The sequence below is a fragment of the Oncorhynchus kisutch genome, unplaced genomic scaffold (assembly GCF_002021735.2).
Source record: "Oncorhynchus kisutch isolate 150728-3 unplaced genomic scaffold, Okis_V2 Okis07a-Okis12b_hom, whole genome shotgun sequence".
NCBI lineage: Eukaryota > Metazoa > Chordata > Actinopteri > Salmoniformes > Salmonidae > Oncorhynchus > Oncorhynchus kisutch.
The window spans coordinates 12,766,572-12,790,896 of record NW_022261984.1 but is presented as its reverse complement, the minus strand read 5'-3'; the positions used below and the strand labels follow the sequence as shown (position 1 = coordinate 12,790,896).

The 24,325-nt window shown below is 47.2% G+C and overlaps 2 protein-coding genes across 11 annotated transcripts in view; one reads left to right on the top strand and one right to left on the bottom strand.

Moving 5' to 3' along the window:
- ecpas (Ecm29 proteasome adaptor and scaffold) overlaps positions 1-15,867 on the bottom strand; it is a 50,019-nt gene extending 34,152 nt beyond the window's left edge. The window contains exons 1-14 of the mRNA XM_031814600.1: positions 15,762-15,867; positions 13,874-14,004; positions 10,990-11,106; positions 9,036-9,154; positions 8,160-8,318; positions 6,507-6,675; positions 4,104-4,243; positions 3,681-3,759; positions 3,336-3,455; positions 2,854-2,939; positions 1,449-1,524; positions 1,265-1,314; positions 418-484; positions 122-244 (exon numbers count right to left, since the gene is read on the bottom strand). Of these exons, the coding sequence (XP_031670460.1) occupies positions 122-244; positions 418-484; positions 1,265-1,314; positions 1,449-1,524; positions 2,854-2,939; positions 3,336-3,455; positions 3,681-3,759; positions 4,104-4,243; positions 6,507-6,675; positions 8,160-8,318; positions 9,036-9,154; positions 10,990-11,106; positions 13,874-14,004; positions 15,762-15,789 (1,464 nt within the window). The 5' untranslated portion in view covers positions 15,790-15,867. The remainder of the gene's footprint in view (positions 1-121; positions 245-417; positions 485-1,264; positions 1,315-1,448; positions 1,525-2,853; positions 2,940-3,335; positions 3,456-3,680; positions 3,760-4,103; positions 4,244-6,506; positions 6,676-8,159; positions 8,319-9,035; positions 9,155-10,989; positions 11,107-13,873; positions 14,005-15,761) is intronic.
- Positions 15,868-16,386: 519 nt separating this feature from the next.
- LOC109887719 (lysine-specific demethylase 4C-like) overlaps positions 16,387-24,325 on the top strand; it is a 52,588-nt gene continuing 44,649 nt past the window's right edge. For 5 of the 10 annotated variants that reach the window (XM_031814710.1, XM_031814709.1, XM_031814705.1 and 2 more), the window contains exons 1-5: positions 16,389-16,535; positions 20,817-20,984; positions 22,266-22,441; positions 22,846-22,960; positions 23,365-23,558. In XM_031814710.1, the coding sequence (XP_031670570.1) occupies positions 20,841-20,984; positions 22,266-22,441; positions 22,846-22,960; positions 23,365-23,558 (629 nt within the window). In that variant the 5' untranslated portion in view covers positions 16,389-16,535; positions 20,817-20,840. Of the gene's footprint in view, positions 16,536-20,816; positions 20,985-22,265; positions 22,442-22,526; positions 22,535-22,845; positions 22,961-23,364; positions 23,559-24,325 lie in introns of those variants that run through there. The other 5 variants (XM_031814704.1, XM_031814712.1, XM_031814703.1 and 2 more) reach the window with 3 other exon arrangements.

The following is a 24,325-nucleotide window of genomic DNA, read 5'->3' as shown; positions in this document are numbered from 1 at the left end:
GTAGGAGAAACCAGAGCTTCCATCCGGTTGACTACAGCTTCCTGTAGGTTAACGTGTCATAAGAGAAACCAGAGCTTCCTGTAGGTTAACGTGTCAGAGGATAAATCATATCTACTGTTACCTTGCCCATGTAAGCTGCCACCAGGGCTTCCATCAGGTTCAGTAGCGCCCCCTGTAGGTTAGCGTAGGCTCCCACCATCATAGACAGAGCCTCCTGGATGGCTAGACGGACATCAGGCTCCTCCTGTACACAGGCAAGGTCAGACACGGGCAGGAGGACGGTTAGAATATATGAAAAGGTCGCTGCCATAAACCTTGAATGATGTTTTGGGAGGCCTTTGTGTCTTGTCTAATATATATTATAATGTAGGTAAACAGGGTAATCAAATAGCATTGTCTTGATGCAGGAACACCTACCTTGCACATGGCCTCAAAGAACTGCTGGACCAGAGCGATATCTTTGGTGAAGAGTTGGGGCATCCGGCTGAGAAGAGAGGAAACATCCCCTCACTATCACATCAACATCATCATCACTCACATCAACTCCATCATTATCATCATCATCATCACTCACATCAACATCATCATCATCATCACTCACATCAACATCATCATCATCATCACTCACATCAACATCATCACATCATCATCATCACTCACATCAACTCATCATCATCATCACTCACATCAACTCATCATCATCACTCACATCAACATCATCATCATCACTCACATCAACTCATCATCATCATCACTCACATCATTCTCATCATACTCATCATAATCATCATCACTCACATCATTCTCATCATACTCATCATCATCATCATCACTCACATCAACTCATCATGTTAAAGCTCCAATGTGTAGCTTTTTTTGGGGGTGGGGGGGGGTGGGGTGTAATCTGAACAAATTCACATAGAAACGTGTGTAACAGATAATGTGGTTCTCATTGAAAGCCATGAGAACAAGCGGTAGATCTATTCTATGTGCACTATTTCTATGCTTCTCGTTCTTAAGTTAATTTTATAGCTTTCAGGTTTGGTACACCAGCTACAAAACAGCTGAAAATACAACATTTGTTGTGGTTTATGGAGAAGATATTTCACAGTGTTTTAGATGGTACAACGATTCTCTACACTTGGTTTGTTTTGTCACAGGAACCCGAGATGAGGCAAACCATTAGAATTTTAGCAAACAGGAAACGGAGGAGCGATTTCGGGCATAGCGCATTTTAAAATAGACAGATTTTTACTGTAAATACCTGGACAGTTTCCCCACAGCAGAGTAGGCCATACACAGCAACTTAGGATCCTGCCAAATCAAACCAGACAACATATCCCATCATGCTCTATACCAGGAGCACGCAAAGCATCAACCATTGAAAAGGAGAATAGCTACGGATGTGTAGTTGATGAAACAAGATTAAAATTGATTGATGGCTTTACCTCCTTGTACTCGTTGATGAGCTTGGTGAGGCCATTCAGCAGCATCAGACCCAGTGGTTTGTTGGTGTCAGGACATCTGTCAGAGAGGAGACAACATGTTAGGAGAGGCTTAGTGTGGGTTAGTGTTGGGCTGGAACAAAAAGCCTACACACACACACACAAACACACTCTCCTTTGATGACCGTTTCAATTCATTTTTGTAGTTTGTTTTTGAAGCATTTACTTCTAACTTAGTGGTCACCAACCGGTCGATCTCAAATCGACTAGTCGACCTCCAAGGCATTACTAGTCGACCTCCAAGGCATTACTAGTCGATCGCCAAGGCATTTCTAGTCGATCGCCAAGGCATTTCTAGTCGATCGCCGAGGCATTTCTAGTCGATCGCCGAGGCATTTCTAGTCGATCGCCGAGGCATTTCTAGTCGATCGCCGAGGCATTTCTAGTCGATCGCCGAGGCATTTCTAGTCGATCGCCGAGGCATTTCTAGTCGATCGCCGAGGCATTTCTAGTCGATCGCCGAGGCATTACTAGTCGATCGCCAAGGCATTTCTAGTCGATCTCCAAGGCATTACTAGTCAATCTCCAAGGCATTACTAGTCGATCTCCAAGGCATTACTAGTCGATCTCCAAGGCATTTCTAGTCAATCGCCAAACATTTCTGTAAAAAACCCAACGATAAAGTCTTGTGTTCCTAATTTTGTTTATTTTATTGGTCTCGGGCTGTTGGTGGTCGGTGCAGACAACTCAGCTGCTGCCCTGAGCTGGGTGGGCAAACTGTTTCCACCAGTAGCCTCAGTCTGCCGCTCTCTCCCTCAGTCTGCTGAGACTGACCCTCGGTCTGCCGCTCTCTCCCTCAGTCTGCTGAGACTGACCCTCGGTCTGCCGCTCTCTCCCTCAGTCTGCTGAGACTGACCCTCGGTCTGCCGCTCTCTCCCTCAGTCTGCTGAGACTGACCCTCGGTCTGCCGCTCTCTCCCTCAGTCTGCTGAGACTGACCCTCGGTCTGTCGCTCTCTCCCTCAGTCTGCTGAGACTGACCCTCGGTCTGTCGCTCTCTCCCTCAGTCTGCTGAGACTGACCCTCGGTCTGTCGCTCTCTCCCTCAGTCTGCTGAGACTGACCCTCGGTCTGCCGCTCTCTCCCTCAGTCTGCTGAGACTGACCCTCAGTCTGCCGCTCTCTCCCTCAGTCTGCTGAGACTGACCCTCATAAGGCAAGGGTTGGATGAAACTGACCTGGGACCTGTAACTGTCTCTATAAGGAAGGGTTGGATGAAACTGACTTGGGACCAGTACTTACACCTGACAGATGTGTTGGGGCACTGATGGACAAATTGATCAAGGACCAGCTCATAGTGACTCTTCCTATGTGTAAGGGTTGGATGAAACTGACCTGGGACCAGTACTTACACCTGACAGATGTGGTGAACAAACTGAAGTGTAAGAGAGAGCAGCTTGTTGTTGGTGTTGGCGCCAAACAGACCGTCGTACACCACCTGGGGAGAGGAGGAGAGAGAAGAGGAGGAGAGAGAAGAGGAGGAGAGGACGAGAGAGGAGAGAGAGAGAAGAGGAGGAGAGGACGAGAGAGAGAAGAGGAGATGAGGAGGAGCGAGAGGAGAGGAGAGGAGAAGAGAGGAGAGGAGAGAAGGAGAAGAGGAGAGCGAGGAGAGGAGAGAGAGCGAGAGAAGAGGAGAGAGAGCGAGAGAAGAGGGAAGAGAGAGAGAAGAGGGAAGAGAGAGAGAGAGAAGAGGGGGAGAGAAACAGGAAATAGACAGGTGATGAAGGTTTCTTTGAGAGAAAGACAGCGGAAGGACATTCAAAAGATTTGCATACACACACACACATTTCCAGGATGTTAACTGTTGATTTATTAGAGAACACACACACACTACCTGTATGTTAGCCGGGAAGCACTCAGCGGCGAGGCGTGAGCGTAAGAGATGTGGTAGGATCTTCATCTTGACTCTGGTGCTGACCGGCTCATGTTTCAGCTCCCTCTTCAGACTGGCCCCCTGTGACATAACAGGACATGAGTTGGACCAACAGTTTGACAAAGCACGTGTGACACTGTTCACACACACACATACAACCAATCAAGATGATATGGCGACCGTGCCGGACAGATCTCGGCCTCCGGCTCATCAATGCCACTTCCTGTCAGGAAGCCATTTGAAGTGGTTCCAATTCAAGACCAAGTTTGAATGAGTTCAGAAGGTTGGAGGTGAATCTTTCCACACCTTAGTTTTGAGGGGGATGTCTCCCAGGTAGACCTTGTACATCCTGTTGACGATCAGGGGGTTGTTCCAGTCGATAATACTGCAAAACAAACATCACAACATCATATCACAAATCAACCAACTCCCCGGGGGAACCCAGAGCCAACTCCCCGGGGGAACCCAGAGCCAACTCCCCGGGGGAACCCAGAGCCAACTCCCCGGGGGAACCCAGAGCCAACTCCCCGGGGGAACCCAGAGCCAACTCCCCGGGGGAACCCAGAGCCAACTCCCCGGGGGAACCCAGAGCCAACTCCCCGGGGGAACCCAGAGCCAACTCCCCGGGGGAACCCAGAGCCAACTCCCGTAGCATGTTGTAAATGGACTAATGAGGTGCACCCTTACTGCACCATCCCATAATAGTAGAATAGTCCCATAGATACCCACCTCTGCTTGCTCTTGAGCTCCAGGTCCGCGGCCGTGGCAACGCCGTGTCTTGTGTCGCTAGAGGCAACCACCAGGTGTATGACCGTCTCCACCTCCGGTACCTGTTCTGCCTCGATGAACTTCACTATGCCGAGTTTACACTGGGAGAGACACGTAGTCATTACCTCACAACCACAGTACAACAACCTCACAACAACCACACAACAACCTCACAACAACCACAGTACAACAACCACACAACCACAGTACAACAACCACACAACCACAGTACAACAACCACACAACCACAGTACAACCACAGTACAACAACCACACTACAACCACAGTACAACAACCACACTACAACCACCACACAACAACAACCACACAACCACAGTACAACCACAGTACAACAACAACCACAGTACAACAACAACCACAGTACAACAACAACCACAGTACACCAACCACACAACACCAACCACAGTACAACAACAGTACACCAACCACAGTACAACAACAGTACACCAACCACAGTACAACAACCACACAACCACAGTACAACAACCACACAACCACAGTACAACAACCACACAATCACAGTACAACAACCACAGTACAACAACCACAGTACAACCACAGTACAACAACCACACAACCACAGTACAACAACCACAGTACAACCACAACCACAGTACAACAACCACACAACAACAACCACAGTACAACCCAACAACCACAGTACAACAACCACAGTACAACAACCACAGTACAACAACCACAGTACAACCACAGTACAACAACCACAGTACAACCACAGTACAACCACAGTACAACCACAGTACAACCACAGTACAACCCAACAACCACACAACCACAGTACAACAACCACACAACCCAACAACCACAGTACAACAACCACAGTACAACCACAGTACAACAACCACACAACCCAACAACCACAGTACAACAACCACACAACCCAACAACCACAGTACAACAACCACACAACCCAACAACCACAGTACAACAACCACACAACCACAGTACAACAACCACACAACCACAGTACAACAACCACACAACCACAGTACAACAACCACACAACCACAGTACAACAACCACAGTACAACAACCACAGTACAACAACCACAGTACAACAACCACAGTACAACAACCACAGTACAACAACCACACAACCCAATGCCTAGTTTACATTTTGATTATTTAACTAGGCAAGTCAGTTAAGAACAAATTCTTATTTACAATGACGGTCTAGGAACAGTGGGTTAACTGCCTTGTTCAGGGCAGAACGACAGATTTGTACCTTGTCAGCTCGGGGGATTTGAACTTGCAACCTTCTGGTTACTAGTCCAACGCTCTAACCACTAGGCTAGCCTGCCGCCCCTACACTCTAACCACTAGGCTAGCCTGCCGCCCCTACACTCTAACCACTAGGCTAGCCTGCCGCCCCTACACTCTAACCACTAGGCTAGCCTGCCGCCCCTACACTCTAACCACTAGGCTAGCCTGCCGCCCCTACACTCTAACCACTAGGCTAGCCTGCCGCCCCTACACTCTAACCACTAGGCTAGCCTGCCGCCCCTACACTCTAACCACTAGGCTAGCCTGCCGCCCCTACACTCTAACCACTAGGCTAGCCTGCCGCCCCTACACTCTAACCACTAGGCTAGCCTGCCGCCCCTACACTCTAACCACTAGGCTAGCCTGCCGCCCCTACACTCTAACCACTAGGCTAGCCTGCCGCCCCTACACTCTAACCACTAGGCTAGCCTGCCGCCCCTACACTCTAACCACTAGGCTAGCCTGCCGCCCCTACACTCTAACCACTAGGCTAGCCTGCCGCCCCTACACTCTAACCACTAGGCTAGCCTGCCGCCCCTACACTCTAACCACTAGGCTAGCCTGCCGCCCCTACACTCTAACCACTAGGCTAGCCTGCCGCCCCTACACTCTAACCACTAGGCTAGCCTGCCGCCCCTACACTCTAACCACTAGGCTAGCCTGCCGCCCCTACACTCTAACCACTAGGCTAGCCTGCCGCCCCTACACTCTAACCACTAGGCTAGCCTGCCGCCCCTACACTCTAACCACTAGGCTAGCCTGCCGCCCCTACACTCTAACCACTAGGCTAGCCTGCCGCCCCTACACTCTAACCACTAGGCTAGCCTGCCGCCCCTACACTCTAACCACTAGGCTAGCCTGCCGCCCCTACACTCTAACCACTAGGCTAGCCTGCCGCCCCTACACTCTAACCACTAGGCTAGCCTGCCGCCCCTACACTCTAACCACTAGGCTAGCCTGCCGCCTCTACACTCTAACCACTAGGCTAGCCTGCCGTCCCAAGGAAGGTGAGATACACCTTCCTCTAAGGTCAAAGGTTCAAAGTTCAGAGGTCAGTACCTGTTCCAGCTGCTCTGGGCTCCACTGGGCCTCTCCAATGACCCTCTTGGCAGCGTAGACGCTCATCCCTGGAGGAGGCTGGGGGAGGCCCGGTCCGGCCGCCGCTGCCCCAGAGCTACCCTGAGGGGATGAGGGAGCTGGGCGAGTGGGAGGCTCGTTCAGGACAAACCTGGAGGCCAGAGGAGAGAGAGGGAGGGGGAAAGAGGAGGGGGAGAGAGGAGAGAGAAGGAGGGGGAGAGAGGGGAAGGTCAACAACAAGGTACATTGTTTAGGGATTGTAGTAATTAATTCAAGTCTTTGGAAAAACAATTACTTGAGTGAGCATGTTTGACTGTTTTATAGTATGTTAGACCGTTTTAACAATAACCGATAACATACTAGCATAACAAAACACTTAAAAATGGACAGCCCCATAGGCTACCTCCCAAATGGCACCCTACGTAGTGAACTACCGGCACCCTACGTAGTGAACTACCGGCGCCCTACGTAGTGAACTACCGGCGCCCTACGTAGTGAACTACCGGCGCCCTACGTAGTGAACTACCGGCGCCCTACGTAGTGAACTACCGGCGCCCTACGTAGTGAACTACCGGCGCCCTACGTAGTGAACTACCGGCGCCCTACGTAGTGAACTACCGGCGCCCTACGTAGTGAACTACCGGCGCCCTACGTAGTGAACTACCGGCGCCCTACGTAGTGAACTACCGGCGCCCTACGTAGTGAACTACCGGCGCCCTACATAGTGAACTACCGGTGCCCTACATAGTGAACTACCGGTGCCCTACATAGTGAACTACCGGTGCCCTACATAGTGAACTACCGGTGCCCTACATAGTGAACTACCGGTGCCCTACATGGTGAACTACTAGTGCCCTACATAGTGAACTACTAGTGCCCTACATAGTGAACTACTAGTGCCCTACATAGTGAACTACTAGTGCCCTACATAGTGAACCACTAGTGCCCTACATAGTGAACCACTAGTGCCCTACATAGTGAACCACTAGTGCCCTACATAGTGAACCACTAGTGCCCTACATAGTGAACCACTAGTGCCCTACATAGTGAACCACTAGTGCCCTACATAGTGAACCACTAGTGCCCTACATAGTGAACCACTAGTGCCCTACATAGTGAACCACTAGTGCCCTACATAGTGAACTACTAGTGCCCTACATAGTGAACTACTAGTGCCCTACATAGTGAACTACTAGTGCCCTACATAGTGAACTACTAGTGCCCTACATAGTGAACTACTAGTGCCCTACATAGTGAACTACTAGTGCCCTACATAGTGAACTACTAGTGCCCTACATAGTGAACTACTAGTGCCCTACATAGTGAACTACTAGTGCCCTACATAGTGAACTACTAGTGCCCTACATAGTGAACTACCAGTGCCCTACATAGTGAACTACCAGTGCCCTACATAGTGAACTACCAGTGCCCTACATAGTGAACTACCAGTGCCCTACATAGTGAACTACTAGTGCCCTACATAGTGAACTACTAGTGCCCTACATAGTGAACTACTAGTGCCCTACATAGTGAACTACTAGTGCCCTACATAGTGAACTACTAGTGCCCAGGGCCCTTGGAGAGGCAGCGTAGTGCCCAGAGCCCTTGGAGAGGCAGCATAGTCTCCCCACTGACCCGTAGGGCATCAGCAGTACGTCCAACATGAACTCCAGCAGTAACTGAACCGTCTTGGGTTTCTCCATCAGGATGAAGGGAGAGGCCATCTTGGAAGAGTTGGAAGAATCCTTTGGGTACTTCATGTGATACAAGGACGGGATCAGGAGATGCATCAAGCTGGAGGGAGAGGGGACAGGAAGTCAGTGAGTGTGTGTGTGTACGTACAGTGTGTGTGTCTCTCTCCTTACCTATCCTGTTGGGGCTCAGGCTTGCCCTCCATATCAGTTATCAGGTGTGTGTGTGTGTGTCTCTCTCTCTCCTTACCTATCCTGTTGGGGCTCAGGCTTGCCCTCCATAGCAGTTATCAGGTGTGTGTGTGTGGCTCTCTCTCCTTACCTATCCTGTTGGGGCTCAGGCTTGCCCTCCATAGCAGTTATCAGGTGTGTGTGTGTGTGTGTGTCTCTCTCTCTCTCTCTCCTTACCTATCCTGTTGGGGCTCAGGCTTGCCCTCCATAGCAGTTATCGGGTGTGTGTGTGTGTGTGTGTGTGTGTGTGTGTCTCTCTCTCTCTCCTTACCTATACTGTTGGGGCTCAGGCTTGCCCTCCATAGCAGTTATCAGGTGTGTGTGTGTGTGTCTCTCTCTCTCTCCTTACCTATCCTGTTGGGGCTCAGGCTTGCCCTCCATAGCAGTTATCAGGTGTGTGTGTGTGTGTGTCTCTCTCTCTCTCTCTCTCTCTCTCCTTACCTATCCTGTTGGGGCTCAGGCTTGCCCTCCATTGCATTTATCAGGTGTGTGAGTGTGTGTGTGTGTGTGTGTGTGTGTGTGTGTGTGTGTGTGTGTGTGTGTGTGTGTGTGTGTGTGTGTGTGTGTGTGTCTCTCTCTCTCTCCTTACCTATCCTGTTGGGGCTCAGGCTTGCCCTCCATAGCAGTCAGCAGAGTAGGTGCCAGCTCACACTGGTTCCCCACCTCCAGTCGAGGGTAACCCATCTTGATGTAAATGATAGTGAAATTCTGCAGAGAGAATCCACCGTTCTGGATTAAACATCTCACAATGGTCAGGGGAGTAAAGAACAAGGTAAACAGAGACACATATATATATATATATAGTATATGGGATACTTCCTGTTATTATCTATGTAGGGAATAGAGAGAGGGCTGTTTAGATAATAACAGGAAGTATCCCAAACAGCCCTCTCTCTATTCCCTACAAAGATAATAACAGGAAGTATCCCAAACAGCCCTCTCTCTATTCCCTACAAAGATAATAACAGGAAGTATCCCAAACAGCCCTCTCTCTATTCCCTACAAAGATAATAACAGGAAGTATCCCAAACAGCCCTCTCTCTATTCCCTACATAGATAATAACAGGAAGTATCCCAAACAGCCCTCTCTCTATTCCCTACATAGATAATAACAGGAAGTATCCCAAACAGCCCTCTCTCTATTCCCTACATAGAAAACAGGAAGTATCCCAAATAGCCCTCTCTCTATTACCTACATAGACAACAGGAAGTATCCCAAACAGCCCTCTCTCTATTACCTACATAGACAACAGGAAGTATCCCAAACAGCCCTCTCTCTATTACTTACATAGATAATAACAGGAAGTATCCCAAACAGCCCTCTCTCTATTCCCTACAAAGATAATAACAGGAAGTATCCCAAACAGCCCTCTCTCTATTCCCTACATAGATAATAACAGGAAGTATCCCAAACAGCCCTCTCTCTATTCCCTACATAGAAAACAGGAAGTATCCCAAATAGCCCTCTCTCTATTACCTACATAGACAACAGGAAGTATCCCAAACAGCCCTCTCTCTATTACTTACATAGATAATAACAGGAAGTATCCCAAACAGCCCTCTCTCTATTCCCTACATAAATAATAACAGGAAGTCTCCCAAACAGCCCTCTCTCTATTCCCTACATAGATAATAACAGGAAGTCTCCCAAACAGCCCTCTCTCTATTCCCTACATAGATAATAACAGGAAGTATCCCAAACAGCCCTCTCTCTATTCCCTACATAAATAATAACAGGAAGTATCCCAAACAGCCCTCTCTCTATTCCCTACATAGATAATAACAGGAAGTATCCCAAACAGCCCTCTCTCTATTCCCTACATAGATAATAACAGGAAGTATCCCAAACAGCCCTCTCTCTATTCCCTACATAGATAATAACAGGAAGTATCCCAAACAGCCCTCTCTCTATTCCCTACATAGAAAACAGGAAGTATCCCAAATAGCCCTCTCTCTATTCCCTACATAGAAAACAGGAAGTATCCCAAATAGCCCTCTCTCTATTACCTACATAGATAATAACAGGAAGTATCCCAAACAGCCCTCTCTCTATTCCCTACATAGATAATAACAGGAAGTATCCCAAACAGCCCTCTCTCTATTCTCTACATAGATAATAACAGGAAGTATCCCAAACAGCCCTCTCTCTATTCCCTACATAGATAATAACAGGAAGTACCCCAAACAGCCCTCTATTCCCCTAAGAGCAAGCAGTAGCAAGGACAGAAGGCTGCACAGCTCTGTGATGAAGTCTCCCCAAGGTACAGATCTAGGATCAGCTTCTCCTCCCCTAATCCCAACCTTAACCATTAGTAGAGAGAAAACTAAACTGACTCAAGATCAGTGTGTAGGGGAAACCATTACCCTACACCAAACCTGACCCTGGGGAACCAGGCTGTCAAAGTAGACCAAGGCCACTTTCAGCAGGCATAGAAATATAACGAATAGAGCCTGTTGTAACTCATTCTACACGTCAGAGAGAGGCATGTTTGTTCTACATCATATATTTCCATCTGAACTCTCCACAGCAGGTAGAGCATTACCGTAACAAAGGACGCTGCGGCGGGGTCCTGGTACTGAACCAGGAGGGTCTCTACTGGTAGCTGGATCAACGGTCTGCTCTTAATCCTCTTGTTCAGGTGGACCAGGAGCTCCATCACCTGGTAGAGAGAACGAGAGGTTATGATTAGTTACCAGGAGGGTCTCTACTGGTAGCTGGATCAACGGTCTGCTCTTAATCCTCTTGTTCAGGTGGACCAGGAGCTCCATCACCTGGTAGAGAGAACGAGGTTATCATTAGTTACCAGGAGGGTCTCTACTGGTAGCTGGATCAACGGTCTGCTCTTAATCCTCTTGTTCAGGTGGACCAGGAGCTCCATCACCTGGTAGAGGGAACGAGAGGTTATGATTAGTTACCAGGAGCTCCATCACCTGGTAGAGGGAACGAGAGGTTATGATTAGTTACCAGGAGGGTCTCTACTGGTAGAGAGAACAAGAGGTTATGATTAGTTACCAGTAGCTCAGTCACCAGGTAGAGAGAACAAGAGGTTATGATTAGTTACCAGTAGCTCCATCACCTGGTAGAGAGAACAAGAGGTTATGATTAGTTACCAGTAGCTCAGTCACCAGGTAGAGAGAACAAGAGGTTATGATTAGTTACCAGTAGCTCCATCACCTGGTAGAGAGAACAAGAGGTTATGATTAGTTACCAGTAGCTCAGTCACCAGGTAGAGAGAACAAGAGGTTATGATTAGTTACCAGTAGCTCCATCACCTGGTAGAGAGAACAGGAGGTTATGATTAGTTACCAGGAGCTCAGTCACCTGGTAGAGAGAACGAGAGGTTATGATTAGTTACCAGTAGCTCCATCACCTGGTAGAGAGAACAAGAGGTTATGATTAGTTACCAGTAGCTCCATCACCTGGTAGAGAGAACAAGAGGTTATGATTAGTTACCAGTAGCTCCATCACCTGGTAGAGAGAACAGGAGGTTATGATTAGTTACCAGGAGCTCAGTCACCTGGTAGAGAGAACAGGAGGTTATGATTAGTTACCAGGAGCTCAGTCACCTGGTAGAGAGAACGAGAGGTTATGATTAGTTACCAGTAGCTCCATCACCTGGTAGAGAGAACAAGAGGTTATGATTAGTTACCAGGAGCTCAGTCACCAGGTAGAGGGAACGAGAGGTTATGATTAGTTACCAGTAGCTCCATCACCTGGTAGAGAGAACAAGAGGTTATGATTAGTTACCAGTAGCTCCATCACCTGGTAGAGAGAACAGGAGGTTATGATTAGTTACCAGGAGCTCAGTCACCTGGTAGAGAGAACGAGAGGTTATGATTAGTTACCAGTAGCTCCATCACCTGGTAGAGAGAACAAGAGGTTATGATTAGTTACCAGGAGCTCAGTCACCAGGTAGAGGGAACGAGAGGTTATGATTAGTTACCAGTAGCTCCATCACCTGGTAGAGAGAACAAGAGGTTATGATTAGTTACCAGGAGCTCAGTCACCTGGTAGAGAGAACAAGAGGTTATGATTAGTTACCAGTAGCTCCATCACCTGGTAGAGAGAACGAGAGGTTATGATTAGTTACCAGTAGCTCAGTCACCAGGTAGAGAGAACAAGAGGTTATGATTAGTTACCAGTAGCTCCATCACCTGGTAGAGAGAACAAGAGGTTATGATATTAATTAGTTATAATAAGGTTCTTCATCCTCTCGTTCAGGTGGACCAGGAGATCCATCACCTGGTATTAGTCACATGTACTGAATACAACAGGTGTCGACCTTACAGTGAAATGTTTACTTACAAGCCCTTAACCAACAATGGAGTTAAGAAAAAACTGGTACAGAGTCAATGTGGAGGCTATATACAGGGGTACTGGTACAGAGTCAATGTGGAGGCTATATACAGGGGGTACTGGTACAGAGTCAATGTGGAGGCTATATACAGGGGTACTGGTACAGAGTCAATGTGGAGGCTATATACAGGGGTACTGGTACAGAGTCAATGTGGAGGCTATATACAGGGGTACTGGTACAGAGTCAATGTGGAGGCTATATACAGGGGTACTGGTACAGAGTCAATGTGGAGGCTATATACAGGGGTACCGGTACAGAGTCAATGTGGAGGCTATATACAGGGGGTACCGGTACAGAGTCAATGTGGAGGCTATATACAGGGGTACTGGTACAGAGTCAATGTGGAGGCTATATACAGGGGTACTGGTACAGAGTCAGAGTCAATGTGCAGGCTATATACAGGGGGGTACCGGTACAGAGTCAATGTGCGGGGGGGGCACCGGTTAGAAGGAATTAGTTCAAATAAGAAGTAACCAGTAGCTCCATCACCTGGTAGAGAATAGATTATGATTCCAGTTGACTGTCAGAAGAGATGGTTTGGCATTAGCATAAAGCTACTGTATAGTGTACAAGTAGTGTGTATCAGCAGGTCTACAACTAATCTGTGTGTTTAATGTGGAGAACAGCTTCTGTCAACGCAGCATGCACACCATCACCGTACGGAGGGGGGAGAATATTACTATGCTTACTACTTGACTGTTACGTGATTGGTATTACTACAGTGCTGTGGATGGGCCTTTCCCAATAACATTGAGCAGCTGTGTCTGTGTGCACTTGTCTTCCACACACCCAGTCATGGATTGATGTAAGCATTGGCCCAGAGGTAGTTTCCAATTCCTCCATTGTAACACTTCCTGGAGAAGGAGAACAGAAACACAGCTATGTGCATGAACACTTCCTGGAGAAGGAGAACAGAAACACAGCTATGTGCATGAACACTTCCTGGAGAAGGAGAACAGAAACACAGCTATGTGCATGAACACTTCCTGGAGAAGGAGAACAGAAACACAGCTATGTGCAGGCTACTGGTACTGCAGGATGGAAGAAACAGACATTGACGTGTCCTTACTTTCTTCCTGACTCCCTCCTGCACGCTGGACAGTTTGAGGAGGACCGGGGGCAGGAACTTGGATATAATGTCCTGGAGTTGGTCATCAGTCTCTGCATGGCCCAAACGCAAGAAAACTCGCTCCAGTTGATCTGGAGAATTGAACGGAGGAGAGAGAGGAGAAATTAGGAGTGAGGAGGAGAGAGAAGGAGAAGGGAGGATTTGAAAATGATAAATGATGAGACTAGGCCGTCCCAAATGGCCCCCTATTCCCTTTATAGTGCACTACTTTTCACCAGGTTCAATAGGGTTCCGGTCAAGAGTAGTACACTGTATAGGGAGTAGGGTGCCATTTGGGATGCCAGGGTTCAAATCCCACTAGTGACACATGCTTAGAGTCCAGGACTAGGCTTTAAATCAGGACTGGGCTTGATCTGTGTCCAGGAAACCAGTCCTTACTGTGATATCATCACATTAGACATCCCCTAACTCTCGTGACAGCCTTTGATAACTGGTTTGGTTGGGAGATTCGGCCAACTAAATGTTGAACATGTAGCCTCTCGTCTAGTGGAGCCGGTCCCAGGTCTCCATGCACATATAATGCTCCCTGACGGAGACCGGGGTTCACTCCCTGTGTCCACATTTCAAACTACGTCTTCTACCTCTGTACTCACCTGTAATGCCGCACCTGTCCAATTAAGGTACAGAAAATACACCTGTCCAATTAAGGTACAGAAAACACCCCTGTCTAAATAAGGTACAGAAAACACCCCTGTCTAAATAAGGTACAGAAAACACCCCTGTCTAAATATGGTACAGAAAACACCCCTGTCTAAATAAGGTACAGAAAACACCCCTGTCTAAATAAGGTACAGAAAACACACCTGTCCAAATAAGGTACAGAAAGGTACAGTGTGGATGTCCATTTAGCTGGTCCCGAGTGGCTCAGTTTACTCTGAATAAGTCTGAGAGTCTGCTAAATGACTCAACTGTAAACATTTCAAATGTAGCTACAACATTCAGACCTAAAGTATCAACAAGGGACTGTTAAAATAGCTAATGCACCTTGTATTGTGTTTTATGTGTTATAACTGGGGTGGATAGGCTGTTCTGAGCTAGATCACAAAGCCTGCATGACATAGCCATTAGTTATGTCAGACAGGGCGTATATGCTTTCTACTTGCATCAGACTGGCAACTGGTTGGCAAGGAATTAATCACATAAATTAGTGGCTCGCTAACTAGCTGGTGATTTGGCTGGTTAGTTAGTCAATCAGTCAGTTAGCCAAATCATCTCAAAATGGTTAGCTAACGTTACCTTGTGAGAGGTGTGTGTTTGCCAACACACTCACTGCATTGAAAATTAAATGTGTCATCTTTCATTCCATGTATGCAACCTGTTACCATAGAGATACCTAACTAGCTGGCTTGCAATGAATTAGCTAGCTACTAGAGCTAATTAGTTAACTTCACACACACACAAAATGTTAATCTTCAAGACAATTCATATTGTCCCGGACGCTTGGCTGCACTGCTAACCAGCAAGCTAGCCACTTGGTTACGCCAAAATATCATCGTTTAGTTTAATCGTAGCTACAGATCTAACATGACATCGTTACAAATAGGGAATGAAATGACTGATCCAATGTTTAAAAAAAAACACTAAACAACTATTCCAGTCGCCATCAGATCACGTTGATCTTTAATACAACACTTTCATTTGGACCATGACTGTGCAGACGGCCTTCTAACTAGCATTAGCCAGCTACCTCAAATCAACGTGTTCATATCACAGGCGTTTTTCGCTCGATAGAACAAAGTTATGACTGTGTACTAAATGCAATAATACATGTTACCGATACATGAAGTGTCTTACATTTAATCACTGCAAAAAGCAGTTAAAAACTTACTGAGTTCATCTTGAGCGGCCATGTTCATAGAAAGTCATCGGCGTTGTCACCCTGGGCTGTATTCATTAATCCATGTCGTAGCAAAACGTTTTAACGGTAAACAGTTTGCAACGAATATTATAGCTTCTTATTGGACGAAGTCATGTAGATCCCGCCCCCTTTTTGGATCGTTCGCGTCCGTTTGGTTCCTAGTGAACGGTGATGGATGCCACTCCTCTTTCACTATCTCCTAGTCGGTCGTGCTAACTGGAATTCGTTTTAACACCTGCTTCACACATAGCAACGATAACAGACATATATAGCGACATTCATATTGCACACACGTAGTCTTATTCATTCTTTACATGTATATAAACTGGGAAATTCTGTGTAGACACTGAAACAATAGGAATACAGGAAGGTAGGAAATATCAATCGAAATGTGTCACCCCCCAAAAAAGTGAAAAACCAAGCATTTCTGAATGAACATTTAATAGAAAATAATCCTAGAATTAAATGCTTAATTTTTACATGTTTCTTATTTTTATATTCCTATAATTAAATAAATGCTTAATTTTTTAAATGTTTCTTATTTTTTTTCTACATTTGTTGAAGTGAAGGTGCATCTTTCCGACAGGGGGCAGCCAACTGCACCACTGGTCTGAAATCTGCTTATCGACCAGACAGAAGAACAAGTCGCTGTTGACCAGCTGTTGTATGAAAACAGCTGGGCGATCAGGGCGAGAAGAGATAAACAACAATACAACGAAACACACATTTTTCATACACCAAAAGGTACAGTACAAGTTTCCTTACAAATGCAATCTATAACACGGGTTTAATTCATGACTATAACGTTCAGTGTCAACTAGTTTGTGGCGTCTATTTTCGTTTGTAAGCGGTGGACTGGTTGGCTAAGCTAACTGGTTGGCTAGGCTAACTGGTTGGCTAAGCTAACTGGTTGGCTAAAAGCTAACTGGCTGGCTAGGCTAACTGGCTGGCTAGGGTAACTAAGCTACCGTTGCTAGCTAGCCCAACTTGGCACACGTTGGCTAACAACATCATCTCGTTTTCGCTGCTTGCATGCATTTATCAATTGATTCAGACATCAGTGCATATAGTTAAACTGGCTGTAGATATAGTAGTTCTGCTTGGACATAGTCTACGTTATACATCTTACACAGAATGTTTATTTATACCCTGTTTTATTACCGGCTAGCTAACAGTTACCTCTCACAGTTAGCTGGTGAGGCTAACTCGAACCCGTTGACTTAGTGTTTTCGTCGTGCTAACTTCTACTAGCAAATAGCCAACTGTTAATCTGTTGTTAGCTAGTTAAACCAGTGAAACTGCGATGCACAATACTAACGTTACTAGGTAAATGTATTTCTATGTGTGTCTGGATAACAGCCAGACTCTTCATGGTCGATATATGTTGAATTCGTGGAGTATATTTGGTCAGCTTGTAGCTTGCTAGCTAACCTCGGGCCTTGTTAGTTAGCATAAATCTCGACAGCATCCATTCAAGATGGGATTTAAACCCCCATCTCTGCTACGCGCATTGTGCAAGATGGCCAGTTTAGCAAACTGGTTACTTATCCCTTTTCTCAACGTAACCAGTTCTTGTTATTTATCTCACGTTTGACTACTGTAAGACTCTTGAATTCTGACAATAACGAAAGAAAGGGAGTGGTTGGTTTCTTATCAAGTCGTAGTTATCAATTATTTGAACTGTCTCCTTCGATCTGCCATTGCTGGCTACCACAACTGAACGTAGACGAGCTCGGACAGGAAGACAGACAAAGATCAGATTAGCCACACTGTACTTCGGACTTATCTTGGGAAATAAATGCACTGTCACAAGTGATTTAATCATTTAGCTACTATATATATATAATAAGTGCATTGCATGATTTTTAAGAAAATGGTTGAACAGCTTTAAATGGCAAAGTTACCGTTTTTATATCAAACATGATATGCAACAACATAATTAATAGATTTACTTTATTCGAATCAATTCAAATGTAACGGTTTTTATTGTTATTGTATTAGCCGTTCATTGCTTTGTGAGATCATCTAAATGAATGATTTGAGATGCATTTCCTTATTGTGGGTCTATTCCTCATTGTACTGTTTTGCTTCAACTCTTTTTATTTTTTTAAGAAACCAACTGTTATTGTGTGTCTAGTCCTTTGTCTCCTTTGTCAAAGTAAATCCAAAGTGAGTATACCAAATAGCACCCTATTCCCTATATAGTGCTCTAATGTTGATGTAAGCCCTGGTCAAAAGTAGTTCACTATGTAGGGAATAGGGTGCCATTCGGGATGGACCCCAGAGTTTTGGTAATCGGGAACCCTGCTGGTGGTAACTAGTAGAGGGGTTGTCAGAATATTTTGGGAGGACCACCATTTCCTTTGTGGGAGATGACCGCCACCCAGTGGTCCAACTTGTAAATAACACACAGCGAAACTGAAGGTGACATGAGTAAGACAGCATAGGAGTGCATCCCAAAGAACACCCTTTTTAGTGCACAACGTTTGACCAGAACCCATACCCCTATGCTATGGTCAAAAGTAGTGTACTATATATGGAATAGGGTGCCAACCCTGGTCTAAAGTAGTGAACTAAATAAGGAATAGGGTGCCAACCCTTGTCAAAAGTAGTGTACTATATATGGAATAGGGACCATTTTGGAGGCTGATTTATTGGGGGGCGGCGGGTAGCCTAGTGGTTAGAGCATTGGACTCAAGTTCAAATCCCCTTACAATATATGGAATAGGGGCCATTTTGGAGGCTGATTTATTGCAGTTGCACTGTCTGCAACACTGGGTTTATTAGTTCAGCTAATCTACTAGCTTATCAAGGCTTATTGGATTGGTGATGAGTTAATTAGTAGAATCAGGTGTGTTCGAGCTGGACTCGGGAAGAAGGAAGAGAAGCCAGCTTCCTTGGCTGTTTTGTGTAATTAACCAATGAGGCCTGATAAGAATAATAAATGTGTTGCACATAGGTTAACATTGTTATCGGGCCTTATTGGTTAGTTACACAATAATAACCTATGTGTTGCTTATTGTGGGAAGCTTGTGGAAGTCTCCCCGCAACGTTTGACCCAAGTTAAACAATTTAAAGGCAATGCTACCAAATACTAATTGAGTGTATGTAAACTTCTGACCCACTGGGAATGTGATGAAAGAAATAAAAGCTGAAAGAAATCATTCTCTACTATTTTTCTGACATTTCACATTCTTAAAATAAAGTAGTGATCCTAACTGACCTAAGACAGGGCATTTTTACTAGGATTAAATGTCAGGGATTGTGAAAACCGAGTTTAAATGTAGTTGGCTGAGGTGTATGTAAACTTCTGACTTCAACTGTAGCTGGGATCTAGTGTCTCTACAGAATGTAGGCTAGCTGGGATCTAGTGTCTCTATGTTATGTAGACTAGCTGTGATCTAGTGTCTCTACAGTATGTAGATTAGCTGGGATCTAGTGTCTCTACGGTATGTAGACTAGCTGGGATCTAGTGTCTCTACGGTATGTAGACTAGCTGGGATCTCGTGTCTCTACGGTATGTAGACTAGCTGGGATCTAGTGTCTCTACGGTATGTAGACTAGCTGGGATCTAGTGTCTCTACGGTATGTAGGCTAGCTGGGATCTAGTGTCTGTACGGTATGTAGACTAGCTGGGATCTAGTGTCTGTACAGTATGTAGACTAGCTGGGATCTAGTGTCTGTACAGTATGTAGACTAGCTGGGATCTAGTGTCTGTACAGTATGTAGACTAGCTGGGATCTAGTGTCTGTACAGTATGTAGACTAGCTGGGATCTAGTGTCTGTACGGTATGTAGACTAGCTGGGATCTAGTGTCTCTACGGTATGTAGACTAGCTGGGATCTAGTGTCTCTACAGTATGTAGACTAGCTGGGATCTAGTGTCTCTACGGTATGTAGACTAGCTGGGGATCTAGTGTCTCTACGGTATGTAGACTAGCTGGGATCTAGTGTCTACAGTATGTAGATTAATTGGGATCTAGTGTCTCTACAGAATGTAGGCTAGCTGGGATCTAGTGTCTCTACAGTATGTAGACTAGCTGGGATCTAGTGTCTACAGTATGTAGACTAGCTGGGATCTAGTGTCTACAGTATGTAGACTAGCTGGGATCTAGTGTCTACAGTATGTAGATTAATTGGGATCTAGTGTCTCTACAGAATGTAGGCTAGCTGGGATCTAGTGTCTCTACGGTATGTAGACTTGCTGGGGATCTAGTGTCTCTACGGTATGTAGACTAGCTGGGATCTAGTGTCTCTACGGTATGTAGACTAGCTGGGATCTAGTGTCTCTACGGTATGTAGACTAGCTAGGATCTAGTGTCTCTACGGTATGTAGACTAGCTGGGATCTAGTGTCTCTACGGTATGTAGACTAGCTGGGATCTAGTGTCTCTACGGTATGTAGACTAGCTGGGATCTCGTGTCTCTACGGTATGTATCTCTAGGTTTTATCAGTCTAGTCAGACAGCCTATGGCCCAAGCCTGTATTCTATTTAAGCAGTAAGGCCAGAGACGGTGTGGTATATGGCCAATATACCACGGCTAGGGGTTGTTCTAACGCGCATCGAGGAGTGCCTGGATACAGCCTTTAGCCGTGGTAAATTGGCATTATTGTTATTATAAACTGTTTACCAATGTAATTAGAGCAGTAAAAATAACTGTTTTTGTCATACCCATGGTATACGGTCTGATTATACCACGGCCGTCAGCCAATCAGCATTCAGGGCTCGAACCACCCAGTTTATATTATACTCTTTTCTCTGTCTGGGTTTAATTGGTGGAGGCAGGGGGTCTACGGCCCTGTTAACCCCCTCCTTCCCTGTTAACCCCCCCCTGCCCTGTTAACCCCCCCCCTGCCCTGTTAACCCCCCCCCGCCCTGTTAACCCCCTCCTGCCCTGTTAACCCCCTCCTGCCCTGTTAACCCCCTCCTGCCCTGTTAACCCCCCCTGCCCTGTTAACCCCCCCCCTCTCCTGTTAACCCCCTCCTGCCCTGATTCTAATGAGGAGTGACTGTTTCTCTGTCCAGGCTTCCTCTGTGTGAGCAGGCAGGATGGCAGGGGCGGAGGTCTATGGCCCCGTTAACCCCTCCTGCAAGATCATGACCTTCAGGCCCACCGTGGAGGAGTTCAGAGACTTCAACCGGTACCTGGCCCACATGGAGGCCCAGGGGGCGCACCGTGCTGGCCTCGCCAAGGTGGGGGTGTGTGCCTGAGAGTAGGACTGGAAGTGTGTTTGGTGTGTGTCTGTTCAGGAAAGATGAGAGAACAACCTATGTGTGTGTGTGTGCTTGTCTGAGTGTAAATTGGGGATTATCACCCTCTACCTGTCTCCAGGTGATAACCCCCCACCCCCTCTCTCCTCTACCTGTCTCCAGGTGATAACCCCTCTCTCCTCTACCTGTCTCCAGGTGATAACCCTCTCTCTCCTCTACCTGTCTCCCGGTGATAACCCCCCACCCCCTCTCTCTCCTCTACCTGTCTCCAGGTGATAACCCCCCCTCTCCTCTACCTGTCTCCAGGTGATAACCCTCTCCTCTCTCCTCTACCTGTCTCCAGGTGATAACCCCCCTCTCTCCTCTACCTGTCTCCAGGTGATAACCCCCCTCTCTCCTCTACCTGTCTCCAGGTGATAACCCCCCTCTCTCCTCTACCTGTCTCCAGGTGATAACCCCCCTCTCTCCTCTACCTGTCTCCAGGTGATAACCCCCTCTCTCCTCTACCTGTCTCCAGGTGATAACCCCCCCTCTCCTCTACCTGTCTCCAGGTGATAACCCCCTCTCTCTCTCCTCTACCTGTCTCCAGGTGATAACCCCCTCTCTCTCTTCTCTACCTGTCTCCAGGTGATAACCCCCCTCTCTCCTCTACCTGTCTCCAGGTGATAACCCCCCTCTCTCTCTCTTCTCTACCTGTCTCCAGGTGATAACTCTCTCCTCTACCTGTCTCCAGGTGATAACTCTCTCCTCTACCTGTCTCCAGGTGATAACCCCCTCTCTCTCTCCTCTACCTGTCTCCAGGTGATAACCCCCCTCTCTCTCTTCTCTACCTGTCTCCAGGTGATAACCCCCCTCTCTCTCTTCTCTACCTGTCTCCAGGTGATAACCCCCCTCTCTCTCTTCTCTACCTGTCTCCAGGTGATAACCCCCCTCTCTCTCTCTTCTCTACCTGTCTCCAGGTGATAACCCCCCTCTCTCTCTCTTCTCTACCTGTCTCCAGGTGATAACCCCCCTCTCTCTCTTCTCTACCTGTCTCCAGGTGATAACCCCCCTCTCTCTCTTCTCTACCTGTCTCCAGGTGATAACCCCCCTCTCTCTCTTCTCTACCTGTCTCCAGGTGTTAACCCCCCTCTCTCTCTTCTCTACCTGTCTCCAGGTGATACCCCCCTCTCTCTCTTCTCTACCTGTCTCCAGGTGATAACCCCCTCTCTCTCTCCTCTACCTGTCTCCAGGTGATAACCCCTCTCCTCTACCTGTCTCCAGGTGATTCCTCCTAAAGGCTGGCGTCCTCGGTGTAGCTATGATGATATTGATGACCTGGTGATCCACGCTCCTATCCAGCAGATGGTTGCTGGCCAGTCAGGCCTGTTCACTCAGTTCAACATCCAGAAGAAACCGCTCAGCGTTAAGGAGTTCAGACGCCTCGCCAACAGTGACAAGTCAGTAACTACACACATACACACACACATACACACACACACACACACACACATACACACACAGGTGTTCAGACGCCTCTCCAACAGTGACAAGTCAGTAACTATAAACACACACATATTATATTTAGTATAGTAGTTATAACATAGATCTTCTACCTCTCCAGATACTGTACTCCCCTCTACCTGAACTATAATGTGTTATATTTAGTATAGTAGTTATAACATAGATCTTCTACCTCTCCAGATACTGTACTCCCCTCTACCTGAACTATAATGTGTTATATTTAGTATAGTAGTTATAACATAGATCTTCTACCTCTCCAGATACTGTACTCCCCTCTACCTGAACTATAATGTGTTATATTTAGTATAGTAGTTATAACATAGATCTTCTACCTCTCCAGATACTGTACTCCCCGCTACCTGAACTATGAGGACCTGGAGAGGAAGTACTGGAAGAACCTGACCTTCGTATCTCCCATATATGGAGCTGACGTCCCCGGGAGCCTCTATGACGAGGTAGATGTCTCAGGACTCAGAATATCCGTCTCTCTCTCCTCTCTCTGTCACTCATCACTGATCCTCAGGATCTCTGTCATTTCACTCCCTGTATATTCCTTTCTAGTCATCCCCACCTCTCCTCTGTCCTGGTGCAGGGTGAAGTATAGAGGAGTGGAATATCTGACACCTCAACTCTCTCTTGTTGTTTCTCTCCCTTCTGTCTCATCTCTCCTCTCTCTCCTCCCCTCTCCTCCTCTCTCCCTTCTGTCTCATCTAATTCTCTCTTTCCTCTCTCCTCCTCTCCTCTTCTCTCCCTTCTCTTTCATCTAATTCTCTCCTCCCCTCTCCTCTTCTCTCCCTTCTGTCTCATCTAATTCCCTCTCTCCTCCTCCTCTCTCCTCCTCCCTCCTCCTCTCCTGTAGGGTATAGAGGAGTGGAACATCGGCCACCTCAACTCCATCCTGGATGTGATTGAAGAGGACTGTGGTGTTTCTATCCAGGGGGTGAACACACCCTACCTGTACTTCGGCATGTGGAAGACCAGCTTCTCCTGGCACACTGAAGACATGGACCTTTATAGCATCAACTACCTGCACTTTGGAGAGCCCAAGTCCTGGTAGGGGGATACTGTTATTTACTAGCATGGTGTGTCTCAGGCAAACTGAGAGGCGGGGTTAGAGGGAGAGATGGGTAGGAAGGGACAGGGGAATTACTTCTTTATTTCCTCCCTCGTAAGTCTCCCTCTCTCCCCCTTTCCACCTCCCTCTTTCCACCTCCCTCTCCTCCCCCTTTCCACCTCCCTCCCCCTTTCCACCTCCCTCTCCTCCCCCTTTCCACCTCCCTCTCCTCACCCTTTCCACCTCCCTCTCCTCCCCCTTTCCACCTCCCTCTCCTCCCTCTTTCCACCTCCCTCTCCTCCCTCTTTCCACCTCCCTCTCCTCCCTCTTTCCACCTCCCTCTTTCCACCTCCCTCTCCTCCCTCTTTCCTCCTCCCTCTCCTCACTCTTTTCACCTCACTCTCCTCCCTCTTTCCACCTCCCTCTCCTCCCTCTTTCCACCTCCCTCTCCTCCCCCTTTCCACCTCCCTCTCCTCCCCCTTTCCACCTCCCTCTCCTCCCCCTTTCCACCTCCCTCTCCTCCCTCTTTCCTCCTCCCTCTTTCCACCTCCCTCTCCTCCCTCTTTTCACCACCTTCTCCTCCCTCTTTGCACCTCCTTCTCCTCCCTCTTTTCTCCTCCTTCTGCTCCCTCTCCTCCCTCCTTCTGCTCCCTCTCCTCCCTCTTTCCACCTCCCTCTCCTCCCTCTTTCCACCTCCCTCTCCTCCCTCTTTCCTCCTCCCTCTTTTCTCCTCCCTCTCCTCCCTCTTTCCACCTCCCTCTTTTCT